A 25,268-nucleotide genomic window follows, 5' to 3' on the forward strand; every position below is an offset into this window, starting at 1 on the left:
CTAAAAACTCTGCGTTGTATAGGATATGTGATAGAGGCAATAAAATACATTCTATTTGGTCTGGACATATTTCAATTGAAATGCTTAATATTTAAACAAAAATGCGTCCAAATGTAACTTAATAAAGTGTAAAGATTGTTATTATATTTGGTACTTATTGACTGTACGTGAACAAAACATGAGTAATGGTTAGTTGTTAGAATTACTTTACATTTAGCACATTCTGCACCATTATAAAATTAACAATTTGTGCTTTGTAATTGCCTTCGGGTGTTAAGTACAAATAAATTATTATTATTATTATTATTATTATTATTATTATTATTATTATTATTATTATTATTATTATTATTATTATTATTATTATTATTATTAATTATCTAATACTCATTCTTTTAATTAATTATCCGTCTTCTTTAGCTCACATGACATAATCATGGGACTTAAAGATTTCATGTCATTTTATTGATAGACCTAAAACAAAATCATACCTTAGTTTTCACTATATACGAGGTATGTTCAAAAACTACTAAACTTTATTTTTTCCCACGGAAACGAATGAAGTACGGAAGACTTTTTTCATTGTAGATGTAGAGGGGACATTGATGCGCATTCATGACTTTTTCTGTCTGCAGAAAGTGTCAGTCTTTGGCAGTCGGCCAACGAGTGGAGATGTGTAGAAAGCGGTCGTCGGATTTTGGTTTTTTTGTAAAATGACTGAAGAACTTCAGCAGCAATATTGCATCAAATTTTGCCGAAAGCTTGGCGATACCAAAGCGGAAGTCATTTAATCGGATCGATACACTAAATGTTGAACGAGAATTTGGGCATCAGGAGAATGTCCACGAAATTTGATGTCAATAAGTGTATTTAGACCAACCAAAGATTTGCTACTTTCCGAACACACCTCATATATATATATATATATATATATATAAATTTGAAATAAACAAAATTAGCAATCTATTAAAACAGTACCTACAATATAATTATTTGCACTTCAAATAAAATAATGATATTCGCACAAATGGAAGTTGTTGCTTTTCTAAGATATTCCACGCTACACCATCATTGCGGTGGCAACCTGTATGGACCATTTCACTACATCATATTTTCCACTACAACAGATTTCATTAGAGCTATTGCAGAAGTATATTATTCCACTCTTGCTTACAGACTTTTCAGAGGGTATTTACCTCGAGAACCCGACGTGACAAAATGTATCATACCGTTTGGGAAGTGTAAATGCACAGACGAGCATCCATGGGACTAGCGTCTGTACTCTTAATGGTAATACTCTCGAACAGAGTAGCATCGATATCAGTTTCACCACCCATGCGTCCGGTAGAAGGCCAGTGACGGTTTTTGCTGTGTAACTTGAAATTTTGTTCTGGTGCTGTTTCACACAATAGATATTGTACAATGTGACCAAGATAAAACAGGCCCCGTGTGATACGGAACGTGAAATTTGCAGCTCTCTGAGTGTTGTTATTTTTTAACATTTAGTGCGGCACTCGAGCCTGGTCACGTGATGTCACATGATGTCGAATGGATGTTAGTGACCATAATAATAATTTACTATTCTGTAATCAGTATTTACAATAAACGAGTTATAAGACATGGGACCTCTTATATCTTGGCCATCCTGTATTTATACAATGTAAACTGGAGATAGGACATGTTCTTGCTAATAAGTAGCATTGATTTCGACACTTTTTCGAGCTATGAATCATAAGTTCCAGTCTGTAGTAAAAGGCTGCAACGACTGTAAAATCTTTGGAGAAATTGTATTTGCATAGACGCACAATATTACATTAATATTATTCATGAATACCTCTGTAGGTCATAACACTACGGAATCGTTATATGTAATTTGGACATTATGTCACTGTCCCATCGAAGATTTTTTTATTCTGACTTTTTGCCCCAGACTTGGTTTGGAACAATTTAGCAAACAACGAAGCGAAAATAGTGCACCTACCATATATTTTTGGCACTTACTTCATATACGAATAATGCATATTTCTCCGTTGGACACTTTTTTTTCCGACTAGTTAGTTTGTTTTTCCTTAAAGAAACTATGGATTTCTTATGCAAAAGAGATGTTTTATTGGAAATAAAAGGAAGCGTAATATTATTCAAAACCGGTGAAATATCGTGATGTGATCGTGATGCTATTTCATGCATACGAAAATAAATATGTTATTTTACATTTTTCTGCAAGTTTTGAAAGTACTTTTCTCTCCTCCACCCATGCTTATCACTTGACACAGACACACACACACAACTTGGTTATTGGGTGCTTGCCTTGCATAAGAAGGGGGGGGGGGGGGGAGAGTTACACATCGTCAAAATGAAATTCGACCTGAATATATGTTTTTCAATCAATTATTACAAATTGTGTATGTAGGATCACCGGGGACAGACTCTGCATTCTTTAATCACCGGTGAATTCAGAACGATACGTTTACTTCTACCAAAAACACTTTTTTTTTTTTTTTTTTTTTTTTTGTAGTTCGCAGCCTGAATTACTTCCCTGAACTTTTGGTTCGTACTTATAAACCTACCGTTGTATCGGCGCCGCGTACGAACTTTCAAATCTGACACAAAATGATTAAATAATTGTGTGAAGATACATTTAAGAATATTACAAAGTTAAATATTTTGTTCTTTTGGAATGTAAATTCAAATTTCATTTTATTTTTGTGTTGTGAAAATATTTATAATATTTTTGATTTTTTACTTTAATAAAAGAAAGAAAAAGAAAAAAATGTTTATTTGAAAGGATTTTGCATCGAACCTTAATAATCATTTATTTGTTATGTACCAATAAGTGACCAAAAAAATATCATACTTTAAGACTGAATATTTTATTTGATGCATTTCTATGAAAATTTTTATGTATGCATTTTAGATTACTATGCTTGATATTGGTTGTCATGGGGATCTCAAGTAAAGCGTTTTGTAAATAATCTTTTGGTTCGATGCCCAGTTGCACATTTGGAGCTACTATTCGCCGGTCGTTTCACTGGACTAGTAACTACACGAACGCTAGCCACCAGATTTCGAAATCCAGTTCTTCAGAAGTTTTCATATGACTATTAATTTTGCTAAAGGAAACTCGATAAAATTAACGAACTCAGACCCTTTAGGGCTTATGTAAACTTAGAGGTGGGATATAGACACAGGTTTAAATATCCACTTCGAATTCTTCCATAATACAGGTTAATTTATTCTCCGAGACACTCACTACCAGCCTAAGCATTCTGGAACATAGTTCGGAACTGGAACTAGGATTAAAACCCCGGTACTGAAAGGAACGTTAAACTCAAAATCAACTCAACTCAAACTCCGGTACTCTTACAACTATGACTTCAGCCCTCACAGGGACTAAGAATACTTTCACAAATAAGGCTTGTCCTTCTCAAGGATTTGTGTGAATCGTGCCCTGAATTTTCACAGGGCGATGAACCGAACTTTTCAATATTCATTAAGAGAGATACATATTTTGTCCATCAAAACAATAAACTTCTAACGGTCAGCAAATAGGTGGAGCTCTACCACTACTTCATTCCTCTATCTTGTTCTTTCGCCCCGCGATATGTTGTGGTATTAACACATACACATTGATCTTATGGACAGTTTATGGCCTCAATTTGTGATTGATTGAACGATTCAATAGTGATTAAGTTATATGTAATCGTTTGATCATAATACACTGTGGTATTGAATTTTTATCGGCCTCCATACCCCGAATCGTCTTTAACACAGGTCTTTTGAGTTTCAATGATGATCTCTTTAGATGCAATATTGTTGGTAATGTGGATTTGGAAGAAGGATGCTTTGCATAAGGTTTAAGTATAACACTAACAGTGGCCCGTCCTACAAGAAAGCCACTGTTCCGACTCTGTTCTACAAGGCAGGAATTACTTAAGCTTCACGGGAAAGAGCCATGACAAACCCTTCCCAAAACTAATATGTTTTCGGCACCTCATTTCTCCCACCAGAACACATTCACTCTACTACACAAGAGAAAGACTGCCAAACACATGTGTACATTTTTGTTGCTCTGTAAGTTTCGACTGACAGCTTGTTCTATATGCAAGTTGTTAGCACGGAAACATAACTCTGTGTGTATGTAATGCATTGTATGGTCAACATTAATAAAGTGCGAATATTTCTACTAACTATGTCTATTTAACCTCATATTTGCTTTTCATTAAGTTTCTATTTTTATTAAAGTGTTCTCGTTACTTTAATTGAAACCAAAAGAGATCAGATTTTACCTAAGGTAACACCACGTTGAATCTTGTCTGTGACGTAGAATGCTTCTTCTCTTCTCGAGCCAAATATACATTGCGCTCTGAAAAAGGAGAATATATTTTTATTACAGGTAATATGTCATTAGCAGGAAATGCTTTACGTTTTTACTATTGAAAAATAGCTGTGTAAACTTATTGCTTTGTATCTTCAATTGACTCTTATAGACTCTTTCCTGTCAGATGTAAGGATACTAGGAAATAGCTATACTTTAATTGTAAGTTAAATAAAAGTTCCCTTCTTAGGAATCCATGTTTATCGAAATTCATCTGTTCATTTAATTTAAAAGTTAATTTCATTGACTACTATCACTAAAAAAAATACTTAAGCTCCATTTAAAAGAAAAAAAATTCTAATCTTCTTTTGTAATTGTCTCCAAAATTTTGTTAGTTCCGTTCTCGATTTATTTAAACGATTAAGCATGAGAAAATTATTAAAGGTAATTTCTAATTATAATACGCAAACATGTCATTATTTGTGTAACTCTAATTTCTAACAGAGTTACACAAATTAACACTTAGGATAATAGGTGTCGCCACAGGTGCTTTCTACCTGCCTGTTTGATGTCAATTGATGTCGCCACCGTATAGGTGATTTGTAAATTTAAAACTATTGTGACGATTAATAGCAACTTAAAAACAGCATTACTTCAATTTAATTACTTGAAAATAGGGGAAAAGTCGTAATCGTATTTAGATCTGAGCATTAACATGTTTGTACAGTGTCACACTGTAACAATTTTACTTTTACTTAAAATTATTATTTCAGTTTAATTATTTGAAAATGGATAATGATTATACTGAACACGAACGTGTTTTGATGTTTATTACGGTTAATGTTTAGATGAAGGGAGCCAAATCTAACCTAACTTAATATTAACAGAAATTAGCAAAATTATAACTTTTTTTTCTTGATAGAAAAATAAGGCTGGACCCTCAATTAAACATTGGCCTTTATTATTAGGGCAAATAGATAATTAGAGCTGTTTAATTAAGGACGATCTTAACCTATAGTGTACATAGGACAGAATATTTCGGTGCAACAACTAATGTTCAGTAATTGAAAGTCACTTGTTATAATGTATCATGAGATCATATCTTCGCTTCGTCTGAGGTAATTATGCATTCAGACAAAAAAAAAAAAAAAAAAAAAAAAAAAAAAAAAAAAAAAAAAACCCTTTCAATATGACATACGAAAATAAAACAATAATCTACAGTACGAAAATATTTTATTCTCTAAAATCGTATTTTTATCGGTCGAGTTAACACACCTTAGTTTATTGTTTAAGAAGAAATCTCGAAGGATTTAAATAAGGTTTTATTAAAATCAATTAAACACATTTTACAAGTAACTAGAATTTTAAAAACAGTAATAGTTTATTACCAAGTTTTATATATATATATATATATATATATATATATAGATATATATATATATATATAAAACATTTTGTTCAATGTCTTGTAACATGTCGTTAAATAGCTAAGGTTGTGGAATTCGAAAACAATAATTATAAATCATAATTAACCTTGATTTTTCTGTTATTAAATGAAAATAATAATTTTTCCACCTAAGTCTAATAGCAATATGCTAATTGGGATTTAAGTTCATTTCAAGAAAATTTATGGCTCTTAATGACGTCTGGTCGTACTTTTCGGAATGAAAATTTTGTTTAGGTGCAACGCTACCTGGGATCGTCAGATCACATGCTACTATCAAATAGGAAGGAAAACAATTATCTTTGGTGCCAAAATTGAAACTTTTTCGACCTAATCGGTTTACTAAATTAAATTAAGTGTTCGTAGTGTATGTGATGAATGGTGTGGTGAATTTACGACTTTATTACTGTGAATGCTATGGATTATAAGTGGAATATTTACTGTAAGTAGTTTATTTATTGGATTTTCTCATTGGAAGCTAGCACGCCATTTAACATTGTGCTTGTATTTTGTAATGACTTTAATAGTTGAATTCTAAGTGTAATTTTTGGTTTAGATTCAATTCATTTTGCGTTATTGTTTGTATCATCATAATTTTGAATTTAATTTTATTGTTCAAGTTCAGTTATATAAAGTTGATAATATTCGATTTAACTCTATTATTTGACAATTGTAGACCATAGATTACCTGGAGTGCTGTAGAGCATTTTTACCGGTAGATATTGAATTATTAAGTTCTCACTTTTGTTCAGTTAATTGAACTATACCAACATTTTTTTTTTTTTTTAAGTAGGGGAAGTAAATTCTCCTTCCTTCCAAAGTACACCTTTAGTTGTCTTTGCGGAGGCAAGTGTGCGTGTAACATACTAATATCCTTCCAATAATTATAATATTAATAAATAGAAACAGAATATGCGTTACAGTTTTTGAACATTGGTTAATATTTAATATATTTCTTTTAAAAAATGCTCTTATTACTATTCTGAAGAATTCCTTTCAATTCTTGAGTTACTTGTAGCAAAAAAGAAATATCACATGTACCGTATCAAAGTTGTGTGCCAGTTCTTATCGTACTTACCTAAATCTTTATTTAATTCTGACTTTTTGATTTTAATGGAGAATGTTTCAAACACCTTTCTTTTAGAGCTTCTTCGCGGATATATAGTTAATGTATCCGTTTCTTGTGGGAGAGACCTCGGCTCGATTTCTGGTGGAGCTCATGTGATTCGGATAGCACATTAAGCTATGTCTCGTGAAACTTTGATGCTGAAATGAACGTCAAACACTAATTCAACCAAACACCTTTCTTTCAGTTCGAGATGCAGATTACTGTAATTTTAGTAAACATGTGATGTTCGCTAGCCTCAAAAGTTTAAGAACTGTCAAAAGCGGGATGATCATGATATTAAGTCTCTTTTTATTTGATTTACTTATGTTTTTTATTTATTTTTATTTTATTTATTTATTCTGGCGTATGTGTTTGTTTCTGTCATACAGAAGTACATGGGGGTACAATGGCTAATGACTTGCTTTACTCTTGCTACATGGAAGAATGATAAGTTATTGGTTATGGTGGCATATTGTCGCCATCATAAAATTGCCTTTATGCCATATTTTTAAATTAATTTTATGCAGCTCTTACCGTACTTGTTCGCTTAATTTGAACATTTTTCAACTCTTTAGAGACGGGTTTTTCTGTTGATGATGGCGTGGTATATAAACACACCATCTGGACGGAGGTGACGGGTTTGGTTTATAAGCCTAATTCCGTTTAATTTGTCAAATAACTTATCCAATACCCAATCGTAGGCTTGGATAGCTTTTAGGGAGTCCATTGTCTTGCGTCTCTAAAGAAACACCAGTCCCCGTCCCTAAAGAACTCTTTACAGACGGATGTGGCATATAAGCATAGAGAAAATCGTTCAGATAAGGACGGGTGTTTATACAGGGTGGACAATTTATTTGGAACATCCATGATAACGGAGAAACTAGAAGGCAGAAAAGCGAAACTTTGCACGAAGCAACTATAAGGAGGGGACATCGTTTGACATGTTAAACAATACCACCCAGTGATCAGTGTTGCCATCCCAGTATAAGGTTATATTTTTTCCATTGGCACTACGTCAGATTATTACATATTTCAAATCAACATGTTAAACGAAAACTTAAAATACCACATTTGTTATACAGTGTTGCAAACTAAGGATGTTATAATATCACAAACATCCAAAGTTTGGAAGCCTCTATCACACGTACAACGCAACGGAGATGGACAAGACAATGAACATCGAAAGTGCCTTAGTGTTGGATACTATGGTCGTGGTATGATTGTTTTGAAAGAATAACAACGAAGTTACAAGGGCTTGAAAATTTGAATATTTTCGAAAGATTTTATTTCAGGAAAATGTATAGATAAGTATCATATCTAGTTACTTGTATGGCTTGCAATGTATATGTAAATTATTTGGCCGTTTACAGCACTTTGATAGCTCAAACCGTTCCGGAGATATGATAAACATTGCTGAAGTTTGCAACACTTCTTAAATCATGTAATTTCTACGACTTGTTGTAATTACACCTACCAAAAGTGATTCCTGCAATGATATATGAAAAGGAAAACTACAATCAGTTTAAATATTGTCCATAAATACGCCATTTTCAATGTTTATTCCATATCCAGAACAGTTTAAGATATCGAAGTGTTGTAAATGGCAAAATGATTTGTTTGCCAATTGCAAACCATACAAATAATTAAATATGTTACTTACCTAAGCATGTTTTCGAAATAAAGCCTTTCGAAAAAATCCAAATTTTCAAGCCGTTGTAACTTCGTTGTTATTCATTCAAACCATGTCATAGGGCCTACCATGACCATGTATCCAACGCTAAGGTGCTTCCGATGTTCATTTTCTTGTTCATCTCCGTTGTGCTGTATGTGTGATAGAGGCTTCCAAACTTTGGATGTTTGTGATATTATAACATCCTTAGTTTGCAACACTGAATAACAAATGTGGTATTTTTAGTTTTCGTTTAACATGTTGATTTGAAATATGTAATAATCTGACGTAGTGCCATTTGAAAAAAAAATATAACTCTATACTGGGATGGCAACACTGTTCACTGGGTGGTATTGTTTAATATATAAAACGATGCCCCCTCCTTATAGTTGCTTCGTGCAAAGTTTCGCTTTTCTCAGTCTTCTAGTTTCTCCGTTATTATGGATGTTCCAGATAAATTGTCCACCCTTTATAAATACAGCATTTGGATGGAGAAGACAGATGTGGTTTATATCCCTCATTACATTTAGTTGGTCAAATACGTCATTCAATATCTAATTATAGATTTGGATGATTTTTAGAGCGTCCAATTTTCTTACTTCTCTGAAGAAACACATATGTGGCCCTAAAGAACCTTGTAGACATAGGTGTGGCATATAAACATGGAGATGATCGTTCAAACGAGAATGGGCGTGGTATGTAAACACAGCATATGGATAGATAGAACGGATGTGGATTATAAGTTTCATTTGCATTTAATTTGTCAAGAAAATCATTCAATATCCCTATCACAGGCTTAAATGGCTTTTAGGAGGTCCACTTTTTTACGTCTTTCAAGAAAAACTGATGCCTGGCTCTAAAAGTCACTTGATAGACAAACGTGGCATATATACATAGATAGTTCAGATAAGGTCTGGCGTGGTATATAAACACAGCATCTCAATGAAGACGACGGATGTGGTTTATAAGCCTCATTGCATTTCATTTGTCAAATGCGTCATTCAATATCCCAATTATAGGTATAGATGGCTTTTAGGACGTCCATTTTCTTGCGTCTCTGAAGAAAGACTAATAACATCCCTAAAAAGACACTAAAATCTCATAGACAGTGGTCAATTTGGAAATAAGTTACTACTGTCATGCTCGTATTTACAGATTTGTTGTTATAAGAGTGTAAGCATTTTTTTTTTAATAATCTATGATCTTATACTCTTTATTTCATCACAATAAATTCAACCCTTCTATTTACTTATTTTGCGTGCGAATTGTAATGAATTAGGAGATACTGTAAGTATATACAATTGAACATTGGGTACTTCATTGTGCGAATAAACCAGTGCTTATTTTACATTTTTATCCCCGGTATGCCTTCTGACATTATAACTTACATTTAGTATGGCATACCGGTTAATGGGCCTAATCCGATAGTTGCTCATAAATAAATCAATAAAAGGAAAATTCATACCGAACTGAAAAAAAAAATGTATAAAATACACGGACCAAAATAAAGTTCAAAATAATGCTTTAAAACTTAGGGTGCGCAATATATGTGAGAAAATACTGTAGTAAATTTATGATTACAAATACAACTTTCTTCTTCCTTCATGTTGTTAGGTTTACCAAATAAATTTACCATTTGGAATTTGTGAAGACACATTCTGATTGTCATCCTTATTTCCGTTTCAAGAAAGTTACTTAAAAACTATACCTATTATTGTGTTTGGGAAAGGAAAGTTTACGATCACTCGAGTCAGTGTCGTATTTAGGAAGGTTGGCTATTGGGCTCAAGCCCCCCGAAATAAATTTGTTAGTTTTTCGCATCCCATGTACAACAATAATCCTACTTACAATTTCTAAGAATTTCATTGATTCTCCATTTTCTTATACTCTTTGTTCAGAAATAATATTGTATTTGTCAAATTTCATTCCATGTAAGAACTGCGTTCTTTTTTTGCTTTATTTCGTCCATTTTACTCTTCTGTTTTTCATTTTTTTTTCTTTTTTACAAATCTTAGTTGTTACTTTATTTCGTTTCTCCTATCATACTTTCGACCATTGTTAGTTGTGATTCGAGTCGGCCGTCGTCAGTAACACCAAAACTAAGAGGAGCTGATAAGCGAATCTGTTGTTCCACACCAACTTCCACGGATGTCAACATAACGGAACTTTAGTTATTATAGCAAAGGAATATTTACATCGTTTAGTTATAAAGAAAGATAAATGTTTGAATTAAAGAAAATCAAGAGGGGGGAATAAGTAGTCCGGGAAATTAGGTAGGCCAAGAGGATGGTTCCTTTTTCTTCCATGATTAGAATAAAAGGTTAGATTCAGTGCTAAATTTTTGTATCATATCACATAAGATTCATCAGTCTGCAATTTTTGCATTAACCCTTTTACGTTTGCCTTTTTTTTTTTTTTTTTTAGATAAATTATAGACTTTCAGTCAAGCGGCTATAGCATCATCCCTATTTATCGTAGATTCATAGTTCATACCTAGTTTTTTTCACAATAGAGCAACCTTTCAAATGGTGTCATTCACATTTCCCTATCATGTCTATGAGGCGGGGAATTTTCAGAGAAATCGGTATTTCTCTCTGAAATTCTTTTTTCAAATTTTCAGCCCCCTGGACCCCCTGTATTAAAGCAGAAACCTGAAAATCAAAAGAAAAATACTAAGAGTTGTACTAAATGTGTGTATCAAATTTCAAGCTTCTATCTTGAACAGTAAGGGCGGGAAAATATTTATCAGTATTCCCCACAATGCCCCAGATTACCGCAAAAGACACTGATCTCAGGAAAAAAAAAAAAATCCTGAGACATCGATATTTATCCAGGGATCATGACTTGTCCATAATTCTCTTCAGAATGGAACTGCCTTTCAAACAGTATCATTCATATGTCTCCATCGTGTACCTGAGGTGAGAAAATCCCGAAGAAAGGATTTTGTTTTGGTTAAAATATCCCTTTCTTAAACTTTTTGCCCCTCTGGGCCCTCCCTGTGTTAATGCAGAGATCTGATAAATACTACTCAGTGGACTGAGTGTTTGGGCAAAATTTCAATCTTCTATGTGCAAAATTAAGCCTGCCATAAAATAATAAAAATAGGCCTATCAAAAAAAAAAAAAAAAAAAAAAAAGAAAGAAAAAAAGAAAAAAGAAAAATGATCTCAGGTAAACATTTCCTGACATGCATATTCATCCTAGGATAATATTTCTCCCATCATTATCTTCAGAATGGAACTGCCTTTCAAACGGTACTATTCACATGTTTCCATCTTGTACCTGAGGCGGGAAAATAACGAAGAAAAAGATTTTTTGGTTAAAATATCTTTTTTTTTTTTTTTAATGTTTGCCTCTCTGCACCCCCGCTGTGTTAATGTAGAGATTTGAAAAAAATCTGGTAAATACTACTTGGTGGACTGTATGTTTGTGCAAAATTTCAATCTCCTAGGTGCAAAAGTAAGTCCACCAAAAAAATAATATACCCACAATACTCCAGATTCCCGTATAAAACAGGATCTTGAGTAGAAATTTCCTGAGACATCCTTATTTATCCTAGGATAATGGTTCGCCCATCATTCTCTTCAGAATAGAACTGCCTTTCAAACGATACCATTCACACGTCTCCATCATGTATCTAAGGCTGGAAAATCGCGAAAAAGTGACTTTTTGGTAAAAGAATATGCCTTCTTTTTTTCCTTTTCGCCCGTCTGGATCCTCCCTCCCCCTGTGTTAACGCAGAGATCTGAAAACAAATATGATAAATACTACTCTGTGGACTGAATGTTTGTGCAAAATTTCAATCTTCTAGGTGCAAAAGTAAGCCCGCCAGTAATCATAAAAATAGGCCTAAAAAATATTTTTTTTTATAGTTATGACGTCATCACCTCCTACGTATCGACGCAGAAAGGCGTGAAACTACACGTAATATGTTCTACAGTGCCTCTAGACTTGAAAAAGAAAATAAAATAAAAAGCTTTATTGGTTCTGTTTTAATCGAACAACGAAGACACTAGTTTAGTACCTAAAAATAGGCACTAGAGCTCCAAGAGGTTAAAATTTCAATTTATGCATAAATTAAAATTTATTTAATTCTCAAACTCAGGTCCAATTGCCATTCCGCATGCATCTTCGCGTTGTACATAGCCCCCGAAAGAAAATCCTAAATACGCCACTGACTCGAGTATTCCTTTTTTGCAACGTGACTAGTGAAAACAGCGTACCAATTATATGGTAAAAGGAAAAAGTATAGAAAGGATAATAAAATAATTTATGCTTTGGATTATTTTTACCTGAGAAAAGTGTCCTCCATAGTTGCAGTGGATAGCCCAAATGCTATAATAGATAACTCGTTTTTCTTTTCCTGGAGATGAGAAAGAAGTTTAGGAAAATTGGAAGATTCCTTTTGCGGAAGCAAATAAACTAAAATATTTCCAACATCTGATTTCAGCGTTGCGTGTCTAACATTAACTCGAATAGTATTGGTAACATCTTTTACTTTGCAATTTTCATCAACACTCAGAGACAGTCTGTAACCAACACCTGAAGTATAAAGAATAAAAGTGAGGTAGATATATTAAAATTAAAAGCACTAACATTTTTATGTTACCGTGAAAGTAGTTATCCATAAGCAACTTACTAACGTATGTCTCCGAAATATTGCAGATCAGCTATATCAGCTCTACAATCAGTTTCTACAAACAAGATATATCTACAAAATTTACGTCGAATTATTAGACTCATACCTAATTAAGCGCCACTAATGACATATAGACCATACAGTTTAAATGGTAAATCTCCATCATCGTTTGAGGGAAATGCAGACCAACGCTTGAATCTACTAAGACGTTTGAAATTAATGCCTGACAATTTGATATTATCGATATATTAGTGTGTCAAGTGTTACAGTTAAAATAATTTAGTATTATAGTTCTTTCAGCAATGACTGTATATATTATTCATACTTACAAGTTGCCATCCGTATCATTAGTATATTTTTAGTCCAAAGAAGTTAAATGTAACATTCCATAATGTGAGATGTTTCGCCAGGGGCGGATTAAGGCTTTTGGGGCTCTGGAGCCGACTATTTCAAGGTGGCCTATGTTACGAATAATTCCAGAGCATAAAATTTCTTTGCTGCCTTCCATAGCCTCATAGGCTTATCGAAACACCGAGAACTATGCTGTAATATTTTAATATTTTTATGCTTACAATAATTAGTTTAATTACATTCATTATTAATAGTTACATAACATTACACAGCATTACACAGCATTACACATAGCATTACATAGCAGTATGCTCATATACTGCTGTGTAACACACAAATGCCAAGTACAAGCCAAATGGTCATCAGTCCCTGTAAAAACACTAATAGAATAAAGATATGGAAAATCTCCTAGATTTGCTCTCAGTAATGACAGAAATATTTCAAAGGAACTGTCACAAGCTAATAATTTGGTTTGTAATAAAGGCCCAAAATAGCTCATTCCCTCAAAATGCGTGTCGTGAAAACGCTAGTAGAAGAAGACTTAACTGTAGCGATACCGCGAGCTGGAAAAAACGTAGCATGGGTCTGAAGCCTATAATATAATAAGTCGATTGCTATATTTTAGTATTAAAGAGAGGCATTCTCCTGCCCTGAGCCTGGAGGCCCTGAAGCCTTGCCTCCATTGGCTCCGCCCTTAATTCGCTCTTATGTTTCGTAGCATAAATTTCTTACTCTGCTCTGATGATGACTGAGTTTCTCGTTGAAACAGAATCTCTTATACAAAGGCGATTCCTCCATGGAACAGGCGGAACAGCATGTTTGCACCGTTTTATCATGCCTTTACGTTATTTCAAAATCTTAAAAAATAAACAATTTTCTAGAAATAATATGTCCATTCTCCGGCTTACTGCAACCAATCGGCACTTTTTCTTTTCTTGTCTGCACTGCACTGCCAGGTGAAAGGGATGTTTCATTGGAAATTTAGTGTTTCGTTCAGTTCGGTTTGTTTATGTAAAAGTAATAAAGCAATTTGTTAATCCTTTGTTATAATCTTATGTGTAATATCATATTAATTTTTGGAAAAAAAATCGGGAAAGTTTAGGTTTCTATATTCCTTGTTAAATATTGAAATAGTTTGACGATGGAACAGACGACTGTGGCTGTTCCAACATAAAGTATTCCAAAATTTCGTGTAGCACGAAATGGGCCCATCAATGTGTGATTGTACAGATAAAATTATGTTATTTTGGTTGACTGAATTTTATAATAAAGTAAGGTTATTCTAAATGGCAGGCCTAGTCTTCACCTTAATCCAAAACAAATTTTACACTGAGTATTTCCAAAGTAATTATTATAATACTACGTTCATTAAGCAGATGTTCATTGAGTGATAAATTGCAGTGTTGGCCATAATTATTATTTCATTTTACTACGAAAGAAGTTTAGAATGTCTAAGAATTCTGTGATAAACAATTTTTATTTAGACCAGGGTGCAAAATTTCAAAATCTGGCGCACTCACACCAATCCAAAACTGATGGTCCAGTATCTCTCACGTACAAATTATGAGAGGTCCCTCCTCGCCCGGTCTTTGGTTTGACAAAGAAAGAGATTCACATTCCATGTTTTCTCTTACTCAGTGACACCTATTTTCGCGTGAAACAGAAACTGTGCAGGTTTGTGAGTTTAGGTAGAAACCATTTCTACTAAACATTGGTCGCCAGCTCTAAATTTCTAGTCGCCAATGGTGACCTGGCGACCGGAAATTTTGCGCCCTGATTTAGACAGTAAACTTCATCAATAAATATTGAAAGCCATCTCCATCCAATTATTGAATAGAGTCATTCGATTACGTAAGGATCAACATTCAAATGAGTGAGTAATATCGAGTTGACATAATTATACATAAAGGGGAAAAATGATTAGCTACAGGTTTTCAAATAGGAATCAAAACAGAAATAAGCATTTAGAAGACATGAAGAGAATAGCGAGTCAATGAAGAAAACACCTATAATATATTGAGCTCCTGAATTTGATTGCAAAATGTGATTAGAAACTTAGTAACTGTATAAACTATTAAAATACACAACTAAAATCTTCTTCTAATCTTTATTCTTATTCTGAACCTTGTCCATCTTATGTATATCATAAATCAATATCATTCATAAACTCCTAATATTTACATATCTTATTTACATATCGTATTTTTTACATTTGGAATCTTCATAATCATGAATCACAATGTCAATCTATCTTCCAAACTGTATCTTCATAATGTCTACTGTAATCATCATACTTATTTTCACAAGTTCTCTCATCACAACGCAACTTTTGCTGGGACTTCCAACAGAATTTAGAATGACCTACTAAGGAGCTCTATAGTGCAGCTAATGTTTGATGAAATACAGGGTGAAATTTTCAGTTCTTCCTTTGTTCTAATATTACTTGACAAAATAACAGACGTAGTAAATACATCGCAAATGCGAACATTGTTATACTATGTGACAGAAGGTAGGAAGGTGGAGGAAAGTTTCCTCCGATTTCAGTTGTTCTTGCTGATTGATCATCTGCAACATTGGCCTAGCACATATAAATATAAAATAAAATTTTTAATATAACATTTTGCGTCTATGCTTTTAGAGTAAAGAAGGCGGATAGCTAATAATAATAATGAATGACTGAAAAAGATGGTGGAATGTGAATGTAGAAGGAAGTGGAAAACCCCCGACAAAACCTGCACATTTAAGTGTCCATCGTATTTCAGTTAATATTATCTTAAACTAACTAACTAACTCTATGGCCTACGGAACCTAGAGGTTCAATGCCGCATTCGAAAAGCTCTCCACTAGCTTCTATCCTTAGCTAACTGGATTCAGTTTTTACTTTATATTCCTATTGCTGCGAAATTCATTTTAATATTGTCCTTCCATCTGCGCCTAGATCTTCCTAATGGTCGTTTTCCGATTGGTCTTTTAGTTAAGACTTTGAAAGTGTTCCTACTTTCTTCCATCCTGGCTTCATGACCTACCCACCTGAACCTCCTAGACTTGACAACCCGAACAATGTTTGGTAAACCGTATAAATTATGTAGTTCCCCGTTATGAAGTATCCGACATTCCCCATTCCCGTTCCTCTTGGATTCGAATATTCATCTCAGGATCTTGTTCTCAAACACTTTCAGTTTACGTTCTTCCCTCAGAGTAAGCGACCATGTTTCGCAACCATACACAAAAACAGGCATGATTATCGTTTTATATATATTTTATGCTTTAAATTCTTCGACAGAATTCGCGATGACAAGAGATTTTGAACTGAATAATAACACGAATTCCCTGTTTTTAGTCGACATTTAATTTCTTCGTGAATATGGTTTTCGTCTGTTAGTATTAATCCTAGACATTTGAAAGTATCCATTTTATCAAAAGTATTATTTGATATTTTAAGGCCTCCACAAATTGTCGTATTACGCTCCCGTTGCACTTCCATGTATTTTGTTTTCTCTGCATTTACTTCTAAACGCATGTCCCTGTAAGCGTTTAATAAGACTTCTGCATTTTTTTCTAGTTAACATTATCTTAGAGTTTGTAAATAGTGAATGGCGATGGGGTCTCATTCATAATCTGTTCTCCGACTGGAAAGAACAACGCACGCTACTGGTCTGTACAGTATTATTGGTGTTTAATTGAGAAAGCTTTGACACTCAAATCTGCGTCCAGTCATCTGTTTAAGCTATTTAGCTTAGGCAGACAACACGGTATGATATGATAACGAGATGGAATATTTAATTCCCGCAGTGGAGTGTAAAAGAAAATGTTTGCTTATCTATAGACTAACAGTTGCTATCACACTTAAAGTTGTTATTTTGTGATGCGAAACACTTTCCTGCCCAAATCATTTCTGAAACTATCTTTCCAGAGCGCTACGCAGTATCTTCGTTGAAGAGCGCTGGACGAGAAAAATGTCATCAAATCAATATATTTTTAAGCCAGTTTTTAATTTTGGAAATTGCTAAAAGCCGCATTTAGGGCAAGAAGCTAGTTGGTCAAGCTTAGGGATAAATTTCTGGAATCTGTGAAAACTAAATACTGCTCCAGAATTCTGTCACTTGTTTTCTGCCAACTAAGCAACACATGCACGTGTTTTTGTCTCTGTAATTCAGTGAAAAGCAACTGAACTGGTTGGCGATCAGTCAAACACGTGTTCAAACATGTCACAACACCCTTGGGTGAAATGGATGAGTGATTCACCACTACAGTGCTACGTCGCGAACACTGAGGGGCATAAATTTTACATCACGCATGACATCCTTTTCGATTTATTATTCAATCATTCATTTATTGTATCCGTTAATAGTCGTACAACAAAATTGGACATGTCAGTTTAAATATACGTATACCCAACCATATATGGTAGAACTAATTGTAGAACTAATTTGTCAAGAGGTGGATCATGTATTTTTGTTAAGAATGATATGAGAATAAAAAAGTGTAGTATGTTTGAAAAAACTTAATGAAGAAAAACAGTTTGAATGTAGTATAATAGAGATACCTTTGCAAAAAATATGTATTATTTGTGTATATAGGACGCCCAACAGTAACATTGAAATATTTATCAGTAAGGTGGATAAAATTTTGGCGTATTTTTATGTTAAAAAATACTTTTCAATTATTGTAGATGATTTGAATGTAAATTTTCTAAGTGAAAAACTGAACGAAGGCTTTGAATCTTTACTTCAAACATACAATTTAAATCCCACAATTAAATTACCTACAAGAATAACAAAAAAAAAAAAAAAAAAAAAAAAAAATCAGTATCTAACATTGACCAGATTTTGGTTAATCCATTAGTCATGAATTATGATTCAGAAGTTATAAATACAGGGTTTTAAGATCATGAAGCACAAATTGTAAAAGTAAACATTTTAAAACAAACAGCTGCAACTATAGCGAAACCCAATGAAACACCAATAATAACGAGATGTTTTAGTTCAAATAATATTAGTTATTTTGCTTATTTGCTTAGCTTGGAGACGTCGGATAATATTTATGAGCTAACCGACGTGAATGACGTATATGAGAAAATATATGATACTGTAAAGCATAATTTTGAAGTAGCATTTCCAATAAAAAATAATTTTATTAAAATAAAGAAGAAAAAATAAAATGGTTACATCTGAAATCTTAAAAGCAAACATGGTAAATATACAACTAAATAAAACTAGAAAGCGTTACCCTACTAGGATGAATGAATTAATTTACAGACAACACAAAACTAGTTATAAAAAATTGTTGAGGATAGCGACACAAAATTATAACAGTAGGAAGATTCTTCAATCACACCATAAAACAAAGGCAATGTGGATAATAGTTAAAGAAGAGCTCAACATGCAAAGGCATAGTACCCATATAAGTAGCATAATTTTCGAGGGTGTAAACATGACAAATCCAAAGGACATAGCAGCATCTTTTAATAAATATTTTACACATGCAGGACAAACCCTTATTAAAAACAGAGGAACTAGTAAACCTAACTTAACGGAATATAAAATTTTAAAAAATGTGATAAATCTATATTTTTGAAACCAATAACAGAGAGTTAATTAATCATCATAATAAAACAAATGAAAAATTCGAATTCGGCTGGAACGGATGAAATCTCTAACAATTTGATAAAAAATTGTTATAAATATTTAGTTAAACCATAATCTTATCTCTCAAATATTTTAATCGCCACAGGAACCTTTCCCAATAAACTAAAAGTTGCTAAAGTTAAACCATTACACAAAAAAGGTAAACGCAATGGAATAGAAAACTATAGACCGATATCATTGCTACTCATTATAGGTAAAATTCTGGAGAAAATAATATTCAATCGGGTAGTGGATTTCATTAATAAGTATTCTATTATATCCAACACACAACATGGTTTCTTAAAAGGTAAATCCACAGAGACAGCCATTTTTCATTTTCTGGAAATCTGCAGAAAGTTGTTGGATGAGAAAGAATTATCTGTAGGAATATTTTTAGATCTAACAAAAGCCTTCGATTTAGTAAATCGTAATATATTGCTAGAAAAACTTAGTTGCTATGGTATTAGAGGCTTAGCAAATAAATGGTTTGAATCATACCTTAAAGATCGGAAGCAAGTAACTGAAATCACAGGAATAGTTAATAATTAAATTCAAAGTGTGTATCAAGTGAAGAAATTATTAATCGTGGAGTACCACAGGGATCAATTCTAAGGCCACTTTTCTTTCTTCTTTATATAAATGACCTTTCTGAAAGTATTAACAGTTCATGTGTGACTTTATATGCAGATGATACAAATGTAATGGTTAGTGGGAAAGATGAAAGCGAATTAGCTTCAAACTATCAAACGGCAATGAACCAACTTTCAAGTTGATTAACTAAAAATGACCTAATTATTAATGCAAATAAAACATGTGCCTTAAATTTTCTCAATAATGGAAGTAATCAGTCAATCCAATAATAAGAATAAATAATAAGACAGTTAAATATGTAGAAACTGCTACCTTTCTTGGAGTTAAAATATCTAATAATTTCAACTGGGAACCACATAGAACAATTAAGAAGTAAGTTAAGCAAACTATGTTATGCAATTAGATGATAAGAGATAAGATTAATGTAAAAAACAGCAAGTGTATATATTACTCAATTTTCATTCTATAATAAAATATGGCTTGATGTTCTGGAGAAATGCACCTAAAAGTATTGTTATCTTTACGCTACAGAAGAAAGTGGTAAGAATACTTGGAGGAGTAGAATGGAACTCTTCTTGCAGAAATATTTTTAAGGAACTTGAAATAATGACCCTTCCCTCAATATATTTGATCGAAATATTAATGTAGCTGAAAAAACATAGTAGTGAATTTGTTGTTAACAAAGACATTCACAGGCACAATATAAGAAGTAAAGATGACATTCATTTGCATGCACATAAAACAAATATATACAATAAATCAGTTATGCACAAAGGTACTCTATTATACAATCTACTTCCATCATGTATAAAAAAATCAGGTCTCTGTAAATAGCTTTAGATCCAAACTTAAAAGGTACTTGATAGAACAAAGCTTTTACTCGGTTGAAGAGTATGTACAAAATAATTCGTATGCATAAAATTAAATGTATAGTAAGTAAATTAGTGTATCTATAAGAATACATATGTAATAATGGTACGTATGTTTATGTATACTGATGTATATATATATATAACTGACATGCCCAATTTCGTTGTATGACGATGAACGGATGCAATAAATTATGATTTTGCAAGTATTACATTTATAATCTCTGAATGGAATAGTATACCTTATTATACATTTTAATTTCCATATGTGAAGTATCTGTCTATTGGAAATGAAGTGACTGTGTATTTGATATAAAGAAGCATGAACTTTTGAAAACTTATGAAAGAAAACTTTGACTAGAAGTGTACATTCTCAGACACTTGTTGTAAATGCATATTTGTTAAATAAACTCGACTAGCTTCCTTCTTTCCCTTCCGCATACCTTGAAGCACAGCCTGATACTTCCCAATTAGGTCATCATTCTTGAATTGATCAAAACCACGAGGAACAGAACAACAAGGGGTATTCGACACGCGATCAAGAGAGGTGCAGGATCATCGGAGAGAAACGGATCCCACCATTGGAGGACCACCGACTCCACAAGTCAAAGAGTACCATTCTGACGGTTCATCGCCGCAGACACCTTTAAGTTTGTCACCAGAGTAGTAGAATGAAGGTGTAGGAGGACAACATCGCAAAGACGCATCATCGACGCCCCTTGCAGTTCAACAGGATTAAGATCCAGATGTTGACTGTCACCAGCTAATCCAGACTTCTCCAGATATTCATTCCAGATGACCATACGACGACACCAGCTTCGTTGGATATGTCAGGCTAGTGCTCATTCCTATTCCTTAATTATAACCTTTCTCTTTCTCTCACCCTTTCCCCCAAATAGTCATTTTCTAAATTAGAAGCATTTGAATTTTATTTAAATTCAATCACAATTTTACAGTTGTGCATCAGTTCCATCCCCATTTGGTTACATTTATTTATTTCGTATTCTGAGCTATAACTGATGACACAGCACCGGCACACATATACGAATTATTTTGAATATATTCTTCAATACAGTAAAAGCCTTGTTCTATCAAATACCTTTTAAGTTTGAATCTAAAGTTATTTACAGAAACGTGATTTTTTAAACATGGTGGAAGCAGATTATATAATCGAGTACCTTTATGTTGATTGATTTATTACGTATGTTTGTTCTGTGTGCATACAAGGGAATCATTTCTTTACTTCTTCTATTATAACTGTGTATATCTTTATCAAAATAAATTCGCTACTACTTTTTTTTTTTTTTTTTTTTTAATATTTTAGTATTTCAAACAAATATATCGAAGGAAGAGTCATTATTTCAAGTTGTTTAAAAATATTTCTGCATGGGAAGTTCCATTCTACTCCTCCTAGTATCCTTATCACTAGTCTTAAGATGACAAGACTTTTAGGGCTACTTCCCTAAAACATCAAGCTGTACTTTATTAGAGAATGAACATTTGAGTAATTTATACACTTAGCTGTTTTAACATTAATCTTCTCTCTTACACATCTAATTGCCTAACAGAGTTAGCTTAACTTAGTACTTATATTTTTTGTATGAGGCTGCCAATTTAATTTATCAGATATTTTTACACCGAGAAGGGTAACAGTTTCTACGTATTTAATTGTTCCATCATCAATTTTTATTATTGTATTAGTTTGGTTATTTTTAACATTATGAAAATTTAATGCACACGTTTTATTAGTATTAACAATTAGCTCATTTTTATTCATCCAATCAGGGCAATTCAGATTTTTAACTCATCCATTACCGTTTCATACGTAGATTTTTTTAAAAAAAAAAACAAACATCATGCAAGCGTCATACAGAAACTTGACCAAAATATGTTAAAGTGGTAAACCTCGGAATCTGAAAGAAGATATTCAATTTCATCATCATCATTAAAAAAAAAGAAAGAAAAAAAAAAGCTTTCAACCACATGCTACAGCCCCCTCTTCTCCAAATCTAATCAACTATTCAGTAATAAATGGGTTCTTAATTTAGGAATTGATGTCCTACTTTTTGGTGCTCTCCTCGCATGCTTCTCAATCCTAGTTCGTATATTCATCTCTGCCACTTTTATGTAACTCTTTCTGAATTCACTATCGGTATCGTACGCTATATTACTCATATCTTTCTCTGTGTAATAACTTTCGTGATTTCGGACCACTTTTCAAGATTTAAGATCTGGCTGTGATACTCATCACTACCTAGAGGCAGCAATTGTAATAGAGAGATTATCATTGAAAATAGGAAATAATCAACATCTGATAACAGAACGTTAAATTTAAATGAATTAGAGAAGCATCAGACGAGAGAGTAATACCAGAATTGAAGTATAAAATAAATTCTCGGTTTTAGGAGGTTCCGAAGGAGCTAGTGTTGAGGATACTTGGATCAAAATTAGGGATAACATTATAATTTCAGCAAATATGAAACTGGGTTAAGCGGGCATTCACAGAAACAAAGCGAGGATAGACCAGGATTGTACTTAACAAGCAAAGAAAAAAAAACGGCAAAAGTGCGTTAGCTACAAAATCCGAATTATAAAACTGAAAAAAAAAAAAAAAAAAAGATTATTGCCATCACCGAGGACACTTCCAGTGCTTTTAGAACGAAGAAACGTGATTTTTGAAAGCTAAAACTATTGAACTTGAAGGTACAATCAAAACAAAAATATTCCGGACGTGTATGAAGACATGAACGAATTCCATAAAGATTATCAACCTCACGCTTATCTCTTAAAGGAAACGACCAGAAGAATTTTCACGGATATAAACAGTACTTTGAATAGGTGGAGACATTTCCTAGACAATTTGCTCAATATACAGCAAAAATTAAATTTCATAAAGAATTAACTGAATACAGCAGAACCGTATATTTCAAAACTATATTGAACAGAAATAGAAATTGCTAAAAAAAATTAAGAAACACAAATAACAGGGTATAGATGAACCAAGACAGAATATCTTCATTGCCTATTTAGCAAAAATATAGTCGAAAGTACAAGAATACGATTGAACGAGAAAGAGGTAATTAAGTCCAGTGAGTTCGAAAGTACAAGAATACGACTGAACGAGAAAGAGGTAATTAAGTCCAGTGGGTTCAGGTGGGCAAGTCATGTACCTGAAATAGAAGAATGTAGGAACGCTTTCAAAATCTTATAGCACGGCCAACAAGAGATGGTCTCTGACGTTTCTTACCACATGCGGTGGGACATTGCAGCCCCTACTTTGATACCAGTGTTACCAACCACGATCACTCTGTCTTATACCATTAATTAAATTGCCACTACAGTTGCACCGAAAAAAACCTTGACACGCGAGTAGTGGCAATGTCACTGCGAGCTGTCAGGGACGTTCTCTTACTGGACGCACTATAACTGCAAAGATAGTTGGAAAAAGATTCTTAGAAAAATATAAATTTTATGGGGGAACAATATTAGGATGGGTCTCACAGATGAAGAAATACAAAGTAAAAGCTGGATCCTGTTTGATAGGGGTCAGTAATTTATCCAGAGTTTTGAATTTAGGGGGATGTTAAAAAAAATTGGGGATTGCAATCTTGCATTAAAGTCGTATATTATTATCGTCTTTTTAATTATTATTATTATATTATTATTTTATTATTATTATTATTATTATTATTATTATTATTATTATTATTATTATTATTATTATTATTATTATTATTATTATTACTAACTTTAAAATTCGTTGATGCAACGAACGATTGCATTGGATTTTCTTCCTCAGCCAGAGCCAATTAGCGTCTGCTTGGTATCACTTTCTCATGCTTGGTGTGACGTTGAGATGAAATCGTTGGCATTCGATTGGTCAAACATTATTCTGACGTTCACAGCCGTGTAAAGGTTGAACTCGACAAGAATTCAAAATTGAAAAAAAAAAAAAAAAAAAAAATCAAAATGACACGATTTTTAATGGTGTGTTCCCATTCTGACTAAAGGCCCTCCGGCAGTTTGTAAAAAAAAATATCTTTCCTTTAGGCAGAACGGGAATTCGCGTTCTGCCTAATCTTTCGAGACGAGGAATTCTGTCCAGAGAGGGAATTCTTAAAGAGAATTTTTCTTTGGTAATTGTAACAGATTCTGTAAGAAGAATAACTATTTCTTTATCATAAATTTTAGATGTTATTCTACTTGTTCTTCTCGGGAAAAAATACTAAATACAGTTCTGTTATTAACAGTGTTATTCACATCTATTTCAGTAAATATGAATTTATTAAAGAAAAGAAAGCTATCTGCAGAGAAATGGAAAATTGATTGACAGTTGCAAGAGAGCCGTTTGGCACTGTAGTTGAAGATAAAACAAACTACTTCGGTTTAGTATCAAGTCATTTCACAACAAAATTTTATTCAGTTTTCCAGTAGTTCACCTCCAACATGCTAAGGCTCGCAGTCAGGGGCGGATTTAGAATTTTAATTTTGGGTAGGCTTGCTCCTTCGTATGGACACATATACATATTTGATTGATTAATGACAATAGGAAATTACTTTTACACTAGTGGTTGATGTTGTTTATTAAATAATTATTTACCATTAATATAGAAAGTGGAAAATATATTTACTTTTTATTGTATCTTTTAGTGTTTA

The 25,268-nt window shown here is 33.0% G+C and overlaps 1 protein-coding gene across 1 annotated transcript in view; it reads right to left on the minus strand.

Annotated features, from left to right (window-relative positions):
- LOC145662203 (phospholipid-transporting ATPase ABCA3-like) overlaps positions 1 to 25,268 on the minus strand; it is a 211,910-nt gene that overhangs the window by 156,075 nt on the left and 30,567 nt on the right. The window contains exons 8-9 of the mRNA XM_081727537.1: positions 12,828 to 13,077; positions 4,287 to 4,363 (exon numbers count right to left, since the gene is read on the minus strand). Of these exons, the coding sequence (XP_081583663.1) occupies positions 4,287 to 4,363; positions 12,828 to 13,077 (327 nt within the window). The remainder of the gene's footprint in view (positions 1 to 4,286; positions 4,364 to 12,827; positions 13,078 to 25,268) is intronic.

Source organism: Thermobia domestica, chromosome 10 (genome assembly GCF_964235325.1).
Source record: "Thermobia domestica chromosome 10, izTheDome1.hap1.1, whole genome shotgun sequence".
NCBI classification, from domain to species: Eukaryota; Metazoa; Arthropoda; class Insecta; order Zygentoma; family Lepismatidae; genus Thermobia; species Thermobia domestica.